The 12,500-nt window shown below is 40.1% G+C and overlaps 1 protein-coding gene across 5 annotated transcripts in view; it reads left to right on the top strand.

The window, feature by feature from the left end:
• PTPRD (protein tyrosine phosphatase receptor type D) overlaps window positions 1-12,500 on the top strand; it is a 495,679-nt gene that overhangs the window by 329,450 nt on the left and 153,729 nt on the right. For all 5 annotated transcript variants that reach the window (XM_074994889.1, XM_074994887.1, XM_074994886.1 and 2 more), the window contains one exon: window positions 4,707-5,288. In XM_074994889.1, coding sequence (XP_074850990.1) covers window positions 4,707-5,288 — 582 coding nt within the window. The remainder of the gene's footprint in view (window positions 1-4,706; window positions 5,289-12,500) is intronic.

Here is a 12,500-nt window from a genome sequence, read left to right as displayed (position 1 = left end):
CTCCCTCACAGCTGTGCAGCCATGGCACTTCAAAGGTTATCAAAATAGCGGCACTAGCAGCTGGAGCTCCAGCCCCCATTGAAACACCAGACCACTGGTGTTTGTACCACCTTGTCAGTGGGCCTGACTTGGCACCTAGGACTGGAGTCACCTTGCTAGTCACTGTATCCAGTGAAAGGAAGTCTTTCTTATGATGGCTGGGTGCCAGCTCCCTAACAGTATCAGTCTTTCAACCATTGAGTTTCCTCTGGGCTATGTGTGCCCTAACTTGCAGGTTAACCCAATTTCTGAATATCTTTGATTCATTCTTCTGTGATATCCAGCCCCCTGACTCTGGCTGCTCACAGAAATCCTTCCCTAAGGGTGCCAGGTTTTATCAGTTTTCCTTTAACTACTGCAGCTGTGAGCGCTTAACAATAACACAAAAGCATGTTTATTTAAGAAACAATATAATTTTATCTTGAAGCAAGAGCATGTGATGCAAATTAATGTTTACAAAACAAAGCTAAAACATAAAATTTGAACAAAAAGAAACAAGAAGAATATACTTTGTTGACTGGAGTTGGGAATTTGCTGAGAATATTATTTTGGTTATTGGCTCACCAATGTAGCCTAAGAAGCTCTAAGTTCATCCTCTGACTCAGACTACAGATACTAAGAGGCAAGACCTAAAAGAGCTCATGTCTGGAGGTAGGTCTCAAGCCCACAGCAATCACTCATACCCTGTGATCAGAATCAACCCAGAACAATGCTATCACAACCAGTATTAAATTTCACACAGTCAAATGCCTAAGGCGATAAAAACATAAGGCAATTGCACCGGCTAATTACATAAATGCAGCTTGAGTATGTACTGAGTACCAAGTATAACTGCATACTCACACTCCCTCCTAAAGACCTAAGGAGTAAAAGGAAACTTAAAGTCCAGACTGTGACGCTTATACCAAATATCATCTCCATGTAGAGCAGACTACCAAAAGAGCAGGTCATAGCCAAGAAAATCAACCCTATCTCCATCTCACATGGGGAGTGCAACTCAAATGCCCATATTGTGATTCCTTGAGGTATGCGCAGAGCAGAATGACTTAGGGCTGGTGCTAAGAGCAGGACCAACTCTATCGGTTTTTAATATGTATTTTTAAAGTATTGTGATATATAGAGCCTGCTGATAGAGCTAGCTCCTGGTCCACCTCCAAGATTTCATTGGCCAGTCCACAAGGAAATACAGATCTAGTTTATGGATAATTTCTGGGCATGTTTCCTGAGCAGTAAAGACTCCCTTTGGCATTTTTCTACACAGTGCATAATCTCATGCATTCAAAGAGAAAAGGAAATCTGAGCACAAATGTTTTGTCATTTGCAAATAACAGGTTTGCCTTAGCAATAACGTCTTTTTTTTTGTGTGTGAACAAAAGCGCAACATTAATGGGACAAAAAGAAATAGAAGCAGAGGGTTTGCATAGAAGCTTTTGTAGGCTGATGTATTTCTGCTATGGATACATACTGCTCAAGGAATGCAAGTACCAGGGACATATGCAATTTAAGTGCTTTCATGTGCAGCTAAATGAAACTAGTTCTTACAATTATCTTTGCAAATATTTGTTTTTCAAAGTTCTTATATTCTAAAAAGTTATGGCAATAAGCAGTAATTGCGGGGTGTGGACAAAATAGGCTTTAAGAATAGCTACATAAAGTTGTTTAGTGCTAGGTTGTGGTTTGAAGTGAATGTTTGTGCCAGAGAGTACACTCATCCCTCGCAAAACGAACACATTTGGTTCCCAAATTTCTGCTCATAGGTGAAAACTTGTAAAAGGGACACTAAATTACCATTAAAATACATGTAAAAGTCTCTGATTAGTTCCTAGTGCTCCTAATTCGGAAAAGGAGTGGCAGCTTGTGGTGCTGCTTTTAAAAGGTAAGTGAACCTTGGGTTTGGGGGAGGGTTGGGGAGGGTTAAAGGCTGGGGGGAGATTGGAGCCATGAGCGGAAGGGAGGGTTAAAACCTGCTGGTTGGTTGGGTCCATGGGGCCAGAGGGGGCCGGGGTTAAGGCTGCGGCGCTTTGGGTGTACGGGGCCGGGGGGGCGTTAAGTCTTCAATTGTTTGTGTGTGCAGGGCGGCGGGGGTCAATCTGCAGCAGTTTGGGTGTGTGGGGCTGGCAGGGGGAACAGGCTGCGGAGGGTTAGGGTCGGCGTGGGTTCAGGCTGTGGTGGGTTGGAGCTGTGGGGAGGGGATTAAACTCATATTAGCGGGGGGCAGTTCACTCATCTAGTGAACAAAGGTAAGTATATGTGTCTCTCATTTTAGTGAGTAATCGTAAGTAAAGTACTCATTTAACAAGGGATGAGTGTACAGGTTGATGCTCTCATCTGGCATGCTCTCGTTCCACAACGTCCGTAGTCCAGTATGATTTTAGTTAGCCAAATATCCACTAATCCTGGATATGGGCAAGTTTCCTGTGGTCTCATAAAGTTTTTTTACAGCTACCATCCTGTCTTCTCAGTGTTAGGTGCTGTTATTTATGTCTAAGTTACACGTAAAGCTCTTCTAAGAGCCCAGTAAGGAGTGGATATATTGATAATGCTGCTAGACAATATTGACCTCCAACGTTCCAGCAAATTCTTTTGTTTAGCACCCATCAAGTTCCTACAATGCCAAACTAGAGAGGTTCAACCTGTAAAGGTGTAACGTTGGGTGGGCATTTAATTTTCTTCTCCAGTGCCTTAAAAAAAATAAATCCCAATTCCCATAAAAACGTAACTGGAGACCCGGAGTTCAGTCTCTAAGGATTTTCAGCAAGGATTGCACAGCATCCGCCTCCTCATATTTAAGTCCCTAAAGAAATGCATGTAATCAAATAACTTTGTAAAATGAATGATGAAGAACAAAGAATCTAACTTTTGCAACATAACTATTTTATAAATCCACAGATATTGTCATGAAAGTTACAATAAACATATACAAAGGGAAACTATAGTAAAACTTGAACAAGTCAGTACACACCAAACACAGTAAGCAGAAACTGAGAGATCCCAAAAGCTTGGGTTTAGTTTACCTAAGGCTCAGTTGCTGTCTTTGATCACCAAATCTGCACAGCTTGATGAACCTGAACCATCTTCCCGCCACTTGCTTGTATGAATCTTCAGTTGGGATCCCTGCAGATTTGCTTCCACTGTGGATCACTGCTAGACAGCCGGCAAACAGACTGAGCTGCGTGACCGGTCAGTCACAAGCACAAGCACACAGGTTAAAGGAAACCCTGTTACAAGAAAAATACAAAAACTGAGAATAAAAAAAACTAGAAGTGATTACTTCCCCATTACTACATTCGCTGTGCCCACGTTCCCTGGCGGAGAGTTAACACCATCACTACCTGCTGCATAGTGCTTCAGAGTGAGGGACACCAGCCTGCTTTCTGCTCTTGATCTCAACTTCTCCCTGTCTGGGGTCCTTCATGGAGTCTGACCCCAGCAAGGGACACCATGCCTATTGCAGCAGACCCCCACAACTACCACACCTAACTGCAGAACCTTCTGAGTGGGGAGTATTAACTGTGCCTGGCAACAATGACCCAGAGACAGCTCATGCCTGCTCCCCTGCAGGGATCTCTTAAAGAGATGTTGCCCTTTTAGCTGCATGGGTTACAAAGGCAAATGAGACTTACCTCCTTAAATCCCTTTCTGGTCCACCTAGAATCAGGCACACAGCAATATGCAAGTGCTATGTGTCTACTTACTCCCTCTTTAGGGTATGGAAACATAAATGAGTGAGGTAGGGACAGAATTGCAGCTCTGCTCCCCACACCCTGGCCAGTGCAACTGTAGCAGGTATGTTACAGTTAGGTACTGATAATGATGTTCCACCCAGAGCAAGGAGGAAGCATGAAGAATTGTGACTAGAAACTCATCCTAGGATGGTGCAGCTCAAGGATGTGTCTAAACTCACTCTAAAGGTCCAGCATCAAAGTTCTGGGCACATCATGTGAGGTTTTGATTCCCCTAATCTCATACTGATTGCTGAAAGAAATCAAAATGTTTAGTTCCTTATAGGATCAGCCCTCATAGTACAGTTGCACTTCAGAACAGGGCCTTTTTTTCAATGTTCTTTGCATTTAGTCTATGTAGCCTATTCCTGCATTACTGAAATTCATGAAGTACAGATTCAGGCAGCAATATGCTAGTAGATGAACATACCTTTCAGTTCATTACTGAGTTTTGCTACCTTCATGCTAGCTAAATCAAGAAGAGCCTTATGCTTTTCGAAAGCAGCAGAGGTTAAAAGTTTATGGCCTGATTTTGAGAGTTATTGGTTGTCTGAACTCCTGTTGAGTTCATTGGAAGCTGAATGTACTCAGACCACTGAACATGAAGCTTTGCCCATGCACAAGCCTGTTGTCGCACAGATGCTTACTGGATCTATGGTAAAAATCATTAATGTGATCATGTGTCCAAAGACCTTTTTTAACGTGGGACTTGCGATATTTGTGTGTCCTTAGTTTGGTTTCTGGATTAAATAACATAATGATAAACATGAGTCTTCTATTAAAGAGATTAATTCTAAATAGGGGGTGTAGGTCCTCTGCCCCCACCATCATCTATATTTCAGCCCACTTCCTAACACAGTTTTCTTTGATTTCAATCATAGTTGAAGAGTAAAGAAGTATAGATATCTACTGTGTATTAACTTAATTGTATGGTATTATTTTTAGCCTTACCCAAGCCTCCAGGAACTCCTGTGGTGACAGAAAGCACAGCAACAAGCATAACATTGACTTGGGATTCTGGGAACCCTGAGCCAGTCTCTTACTACATAATCCAGCATAAACCTAAAAACTCTGAGGAACTCTATAAAGAAATTGATGGGGTGGCTACAACACGGTACAGTGTTGCAGGTCTAAGCCCATATTCAGAATACGAATTCAGGGTTGTTGCTGTTAATAATATTGGACGGGGCCCACCCAGTGAACCAGTGTCAACAAGGACCTCAGAACAAGCACCATCTAGTGCACCTCGCAGTGTACAGGCTCGTATGTTAAGCTCAACAACGATTTTGGTACAGTGGGAAGAACCTGAGGAACCAAACGGTCAAATTCAAGGATATAGAGTTTATTACACCATGGACCCCACTCAGCATGTCAACAGCTGGATGAAACACAATGTGGCTGACAGCCATATCACTACTATTGGAAATTTAGTACCACAGAAAACGTACTCTGTGAAGGTTCTTGCTTTTACCTCTGTCGGGGATGGGCCCCTCTCTACTGATATTCAAGTCATCACTCAGACAGGAGGTAAGACTGCAATATGGTGGAAAAAATTAGATACATGTATTGGGCAGAGTATTTGAGTGAGTGAGTGTTGGGAAATAAATACTCCCAAGAGATGTCCAGATTGTTATTTTTCTTTTTTTTATCTTTCAAAATGTTGCCCATTAAAAGTCATCTTTCACAAATCATCTTTCTGCCATTCCACAGCCTTGCAATCATTAAAAAGGAGTAAATTAGGCCTGCGGCATCAAATCTTCCATTCCCTTTTTCAGCAATGTATAAATCTCAAATTATTCTACAAAAGCAACAGTATTCTCACTGAGACTTTCATCATGGAAAAAGCTAAATCTTGCAGTCACTGGTTGGCTGCTAAGTACCATGCTATGCTTGTCCAGCAGTTATTACCTGGCATTTTTACAGGCTTCGTTCTTTTGTTCAGTATGAAGTTGATTTCAATTTAAATTGTATATGGGGTGTCAGATGTTAGATAATGTTTGTTATCATTGCTTTGGAATTATTTTTAAAATATTTATATAGAACACACGTACACGGTTTTAATATGATTTGAAACATTTTCAACACACAGATATATATGTCTGTGTGTGTTGAAAATGTTTCAAATCATATTAAAACTGTGCATATGCACATAGAAGCACATCCATACATTTCTGATTTATAAATCTCCCTTCTCTGCTTGTAAAGAGAGCACCACAACTCTAGATAAAATAAGGTCACTATTTCTCTGTGTTTTGTTGGCAAGTAGTTTTTGTTTGCGTAGAAGGTCTTTGAATCTAGGGAGTAAATTTTATTATCAAATCACTAGCAAGCCCAATTAAATATATTGCAAAGAATGTTTATGAAATCAAAAGCAAGAAATTCTGGTTGCGCTAAACTAGAAGTATTTTATTGTAGCTGTATGGAATAAAAACTCCCTATTTTTCACAGTTCTGGAACAAGATTGCCATTTCTACAGGGAAGGTGGCATGCTAATAAACAGCCTGAAATATGCTAATGAGGTGCAGATGCAAATTCCCCATGCCTCATTAGCATAGGGTCACATGATTTGGAGTCCAGAAGACGCTCTTCTGGACTCCAAAACAACAAGTACGGCCCCTGGGGGGTCTTCTGGAAGGAAGTCCTCCTTCCGGATGCCCTTTCTTCCCAAAAATTTTCAGGAAGAAGGGGCCTCTGGAAGGAGTTCATTCCAGAAGACTCCCTGAGGGCCGCGCTTCTTCATGTTGTTTTGGAGTCCAGAAGAGCATCTTCCAGACTCCACATCATGTGACCTTATGCTAACAAGGTGCAGGGAATTTGCATCTATGCCTCATTAGCATATTTTGGGCAATTTATTAGCATGCCACTTTCAGAGTGTAGAAATGGCCGATGTGTGAAACCAACATAACCAGTGATACCTAGAAATATAGAATGCAACTTGCAAGTCAGTTGAATGTTTTCGCACTAGCAAAGTTTCTTGTAGTAGAAGTTCAGGGTTCCTCAACATTTGAAAAACATGTCTCAGAAATGTAACTAAGGATGTTGGCTCAAACTCTGCTTTTATCTGAATACAAATCCAGTGACTTCTGTGGAGTTGCCTGTGTGTAAATGGAGAACAGACTTTGACCCCAAACTGTACAACGAGAAGGCATGCACAGTTTTTAAAACTATTAATAATTAGTAGTTTAGTCATTAGCATTTCTAATAAACCTAAATGCACTGTGATTGACATTTGTATGTGTAGCTAGGTAGTGAATGTTTGTTTTTGCTTTTTATATATTTGTGACATTTTTCAGAAGCTCGTCTTAAGGTTGACATATTGCTTTTCCCCTTTTAGTTCTTAGTGTGATAGATTGTATTAAATGGTTAAATGGATGCACAACAAGCAGTTCATCCATTTTGTTCACTGAGGGTCTGATCCTCCTCTGCTTGAGGTCAGTAGGTGTTTACCAGTAACTTCAACAGAGAAGCAGGGTCAGACCATGAACTACTTCCCTCTGTGGTCCAATTGGCCTGACCCTCATTTGAGTGTAATCACTGAAACGTTCTGCCTGTATTTAAGTATTTTTGGCATCATTGTGAAAACTGAGTAACTTAACATGCCCTCCTGTGCTGTTTCTGTAACATGAAAAAGTCATGATAATAATGAGGCTACCTGGAGTGATTCTCAGTGCCACTATTTTCACTTTGGGAACTGACTTGACATGGCATTTTTATTTTTACACTGTCTCATAAAAACAACAGTTTTGAGAGAGGAGAGTGATTTACAAAAAAGAAAAAAACATAAGCCTAATGGAGAAGACATGTAAGCATATGAACATTTACAATCAACAGAATAGGGATAGGGAAGGTGGCCTTAGTATAGAAGTCAAGGAGAGGTACTTGAAGTAAGGATGTTGGAGCTACAGTAGCACCCCTAACTTGAGGTATTTTCCAGCATACACAGGGTTTACAATTTTGTTCAATGGCTCCCTGCACCTCCATTGTAAAAAGTGGTACAATGCCAGTGTACTGCAGCACCACCAAACTTCAGGGAAGTTTTTAAATCTGAACCTAATTCTGGATCCACATTTTGTGTATGGTCCATTATAATGAGATAATGAAAACATCAGATACATATTCTCCCTTCCTTAAAATTTGGAATATTCAACTTAGGATCTGGATTTTGTGGCTTGGCACATTCTCTCATGGGGGTCTATACGTATGTAGGTATATATGTATGTATGTATGTGTATTAAAAAAGTATATATGTGTATAAAATATACACCTGCTATTGAGGCAGGTCAAGCAGATCTGGTTTAATATTACACGAATTCACTACAAAACAATTCAGTTAAGGTTTTGACCACAAACAGTTTTGGTTGGTTGTTTTTGTTTCTTTACCTAAAAGATTATTCTCCCCCATCCTCTCCACCAATTAGAACTCTCCGTCTCCCTCTCTCTTTCTCGCTCATTAAATTTTGTCCCCCTAAGCTCCCACAGTGAAAGTAGTAATTCAAGGACATCATGCCCACAATCTCCTTTATGGGCTGGACTGTATGACCAAACTATGAAACTCCTACAGTGCATTGCAGTGGTTTAGCTACAGAGGAGATCATGGGTCCCATGAAAGAGGCCAGTCCAGCTTCCGGCCCACCAGGGATGGCATGAAGCATGCAAACTACAATTCCCAAAAGCCACTGAGGCAGGTCAAGCAGACATGGTTTAATATTACACTAATCCCGAACAAAACAATTCACTTAAGATTTTGGCCACAGTTTTTTGTTTTGTTTCTTTATCAAAAAGATTATTCTGCCTGCCAATTAGTAGAACTCCCAATTTACTTTTATTATAGGTGGTGTTCAGCTTTATGTGAGTGAGGCATGTGAAATAGTGTAGCTCTCTAACTCAGGGTCTAGCATGCGTTAGAAAGTCACCGTTCAAAGCAGTAGCTCAACTATATATTTAAATGAGTGTCTTGTCCAGAAAAGTGAATTTTGACTCCTAGGATAGAATGGCATCTACATTTCATTTCCTTTTTTTCTAAGGGTAAATGTTTTATTTTTCTAAACTCTGAACAGTTGAAAATATTGTCTTTGTACAAGAAGCAGCAAGTTGTTTAGAAGACTAGCTTAAATGTGTTCTCTGATATGTTTTCCATGCATTTCTTTAACTGTGATAAATTCCAGGAGATGACATCCTGATTTCTTATGGTTTACAGTCCAGTTCTTTCACTACAAATCTTGGAAAAGCCTCTTGTCATCAGCAACTGCATAGTTAAGATTGCATTCCATCTGGAAGTTGATGTTTCAGTCTGTTTCCCATAGATGATTTCACATTTGTGGAAAGTTACCAACACATACTTTGAAAAAAATTAATATTTTAAAGGAGTTTAAAAATAATTCCCTTCCAAAAAATAATGACAGGTATCCAATATGCTTTTATAGTTCCTAACAATCACCTTGTTTTAATGCTTGTACATTTAACATGCAGAGTTTAATTTAAAACAAATGAAAACAAAAAAGAATTAGAATTCATCATCATTATTATGATTTTTACGCCATAGAAACAAATGGATAAAATTTTCACCATGAAAAGCCAACCTTTAAAACAACGTAGCTATTCATAGGCAATGTAGAAAATGTTAGCACAGACCCTATTGAACAAGGAAAACTGACTGGATGCAGAAGAGCCCTGATCCTGCATTGCTCATATCAAAGGGAGCTAGGGGCAGGGGCAGCATGTGGAGTACCCTGGCTGCTCTTATGCATAAGAGGTGGAGCAGGGTCATGCCAGCTGTTCCCCAGGAGCTGTGTGATGTGGACATTCACAGGGAGGCTGCCAGCTCCTCTTCCCAGCACTCCCATCAGACAGTCAATGAAAGTGCTGACCAGAGCCAGCAAAATCCCTTTTTGACCAGGTGTCCTGGTTGAAAACCAGCCACCTTGTCACTGTAATAAAGTGTCCTGTTAAAATTAGTTTCTTGCCTAATTGTCAGCATTTTCCCTCTGGTTCAATTAGTCAGTCGTTCTGGCATCATGGCTTCTCTCCCTCATGGATGTATCTCTCTTCCCACCATATTAAAAATAGCTCATATGAAGTCTAAAACAGTGGTTTTCACTCACTTAAGGTCCTGTAGTTGCCTGGAAGGCAAGACGTGGAGGAAATGGGAAGCAATGCTTAATGCCCCAGAAATGTCAAAAGTGAGAAAGCTATGAGCTGCAGCTCATAGAAGCCAGTCTGTGGTCATGACTTTCCAGTCTGTTCTCCACAAGGCTTGTGACAACAGAAAGGGTAGCAGGGTGGAGGTGCAGCTGAGCACCAAGTAGGTAGACTACAGAACTGTTCCAAAGCAAGTGCCTATGTTCCCTAAAGTTGGCAAGGGAATTGCTAAATAACATAATACCATTGAGGAAGTAGTGCAGACTGATGCAACACTTTCTTTACCTACCTCAGCATCAGCAGTGATTTTGAAATGCTATTGAAATGCTCTGTTCTCCAGACATATCCATGCTGTAAAAAAAACCAAAGCAAAACAAAAATATCTTACTCTGTGTGGTGATCGAGTGGCTCTGCTGTGTGACAATTTGGATTTGATTTAGCCTGTGGTTCTATGTTGCAGAATGCAGGAGGAGCCAGGCCACTTGAACAGTTTCCACAGCTTGTAACTGCCTCTCTAGCTGCTTTTTCCTCTGTGGAAGCAATCAAAAGCTGAAGTATCTGCCTATGCAGTTCAGTTCCTAATTGTAGTGCTACTGCTGAGCATAATTTTTTTCTAAACTAAAAAAGTGACATGTATGTTTTTTTTTTTTTTGCTGTGAAATTCCTGACGTGAGTGAAAAAGTTATTGTTGTATTTTCTTCATTTGTATTCAGTTTGGGTTGTGCAATGGCTTGAGTCTTTGATGCGTTCTCACAGGTAGCACTAGCATTAGCTAATACTGTTTCTGGTTTAGGAGTTTCTTTGTTGTTAAAGCTCCCTCTGTTTTGTTGTGAAGTTGTGTAGAAGCCAACCTTTCCCACCCTTTTCACTCTCCAAAGTAATTTCAGACAGCGCCTGAGTACTTATTGAAAATATCTGCCAGAAACAAATCAGCACCGGTCGAGCTAAGTTTCACTGCCTGGTCAATGTCCCATGAAATTTTAAGTAAATCCCAGTTCTAATATGGTAAACAAGAATGTCACAGAAAAATCCTCAAGGAGGGAGAGCTTAGAGATAAGTGTGTCACAATGTACACTCACTGGGAACCAAGAAACCTTTCTCCATCCTATCCCAGAAGTGTTTTACCTGTTGGCATGGCCACTTTGTTCTATTTAGTTCTCCTACTTTCATAGGAGACTACAAAGAAATTGTGCAGCTTGAAGTGGAAATAATTCAGGACCTGAGTGGGTTACTTGATTTGTCCCTTACAAATCTTCTTGATTACTTTCTGGCCATAAATTACATTATAGCATCTAAAGTTGTTTGGCATTTCACGAGTTTGGAGAGAGGAAGTTGATCTCTGTGGCTCAGGTCTTGAAAGGGCTTGTTGCTTATTGCTTCTAAAATCTTCTATTAAACAACACTGATATCATGAGGATAGCTATGTTAGTCTGACAAAACTGATGAGGTGTCCAGTTCTACCACACCATTACTGTAAGCTGGAATTTATCACATGGTTAATTTTATTCTTTATGGCAGTAACTGCAGCTCACATGGCAAGTGATCATAAGGCTTTAGGGACTCCAATCTATTTTATGTAAAATCCCACAAGGAAAAGGTTATGTGATTTATTCTCCGTAGATTTCAGCCAAATATGGCATTGGAATTACACCAGAAATGGTCAGTTATTTTGCAAATATGCTTTCAAATGTTCAGGCTCATTCAAGTAAAGCTCTTCTTCATAAATCTGATAGTACTGTTATGTATAACAGGCAAAATCCTGGTGAATGTTCACCTGTCTATTTCCTTCATTTAATGCACATGGGACAATCATTGTTAACAAGAGATGTGTCCAAATGGCTTTCTGAACTCTATGGCTCATTATTGTGCATTGGAAGACCAGCCGTACAACTCCAAAGTCACTTTAGGCCATATTTAGTAGGAAGCAAATTGCAACTGTCACCATCCTCCAGTTGGTTCCTATCCAAGAGAGTTGTAAGGAAGCCACATGGAGCTCTCTCCATACATTTATTCAACAATATGACTTGGACTCAGCATTATTACAGTAATGCATGTTATACCTAGTGATATTACAGACTCTGTTTCCAAATCAAGAGTAGTCCAGTTCTCCCAGCTTCATGCTTCGAATATGTCTGTTCCATTAAAATACTTCTATTACTACTTATGTACTTAAAGTGAATTATCTTTAATGCCATGATTTCCCATTGTGCTTCTTATATCCGTCCATATTTTTAAAGACATCCTTGGAGCTTTTTAATATACACACATTGGTCATTTATTATACCAGGTATCTTTCAGAGAAAAAGATAACTTGTCTGCTTTTAGTCTTGTTATCTGAAGATATCCAGTTACGTTGGATTACTAATCACTCTGACACATTTTTTCAGATTGGGAAAGATTTTTTCCCTTATCCATTTTGTCAATTTATTTTTTCCTGTTTATTTTGGGGGGGACTGATGGTAGGCAACTGCAAGCTATTAAAAGTCTATATAGGCAAATTTTCTCCTATTAGCTCGTGTGCTACTTATTTAAGAGTTAGAAGTCAAATGCAATCTAACACATCCAAGAGATTATAAAACATCCAAATGGCTTGTTGAACAC

This window comes from Carettochelys insculpta, chromosome 5 (assembly GCF_033958435.1).
Source record: "Carettochelys insculpta isolate YL-2023 chromosome 5, ASM3395843v1, whole genome shotgun sequence".
In the NCBI taxonomy this organism is placed as follows: Eukaryota; Metazoa; Chordata; order Testudines; family Carettochelyidae; genus Carettochelys; species Carettochelys insculpta.
The sequence above is the reverse complement of the archived record's forward strand: the minus strand, read 5'-3'. Positions and strand labels throughout refer to the sequence as shown.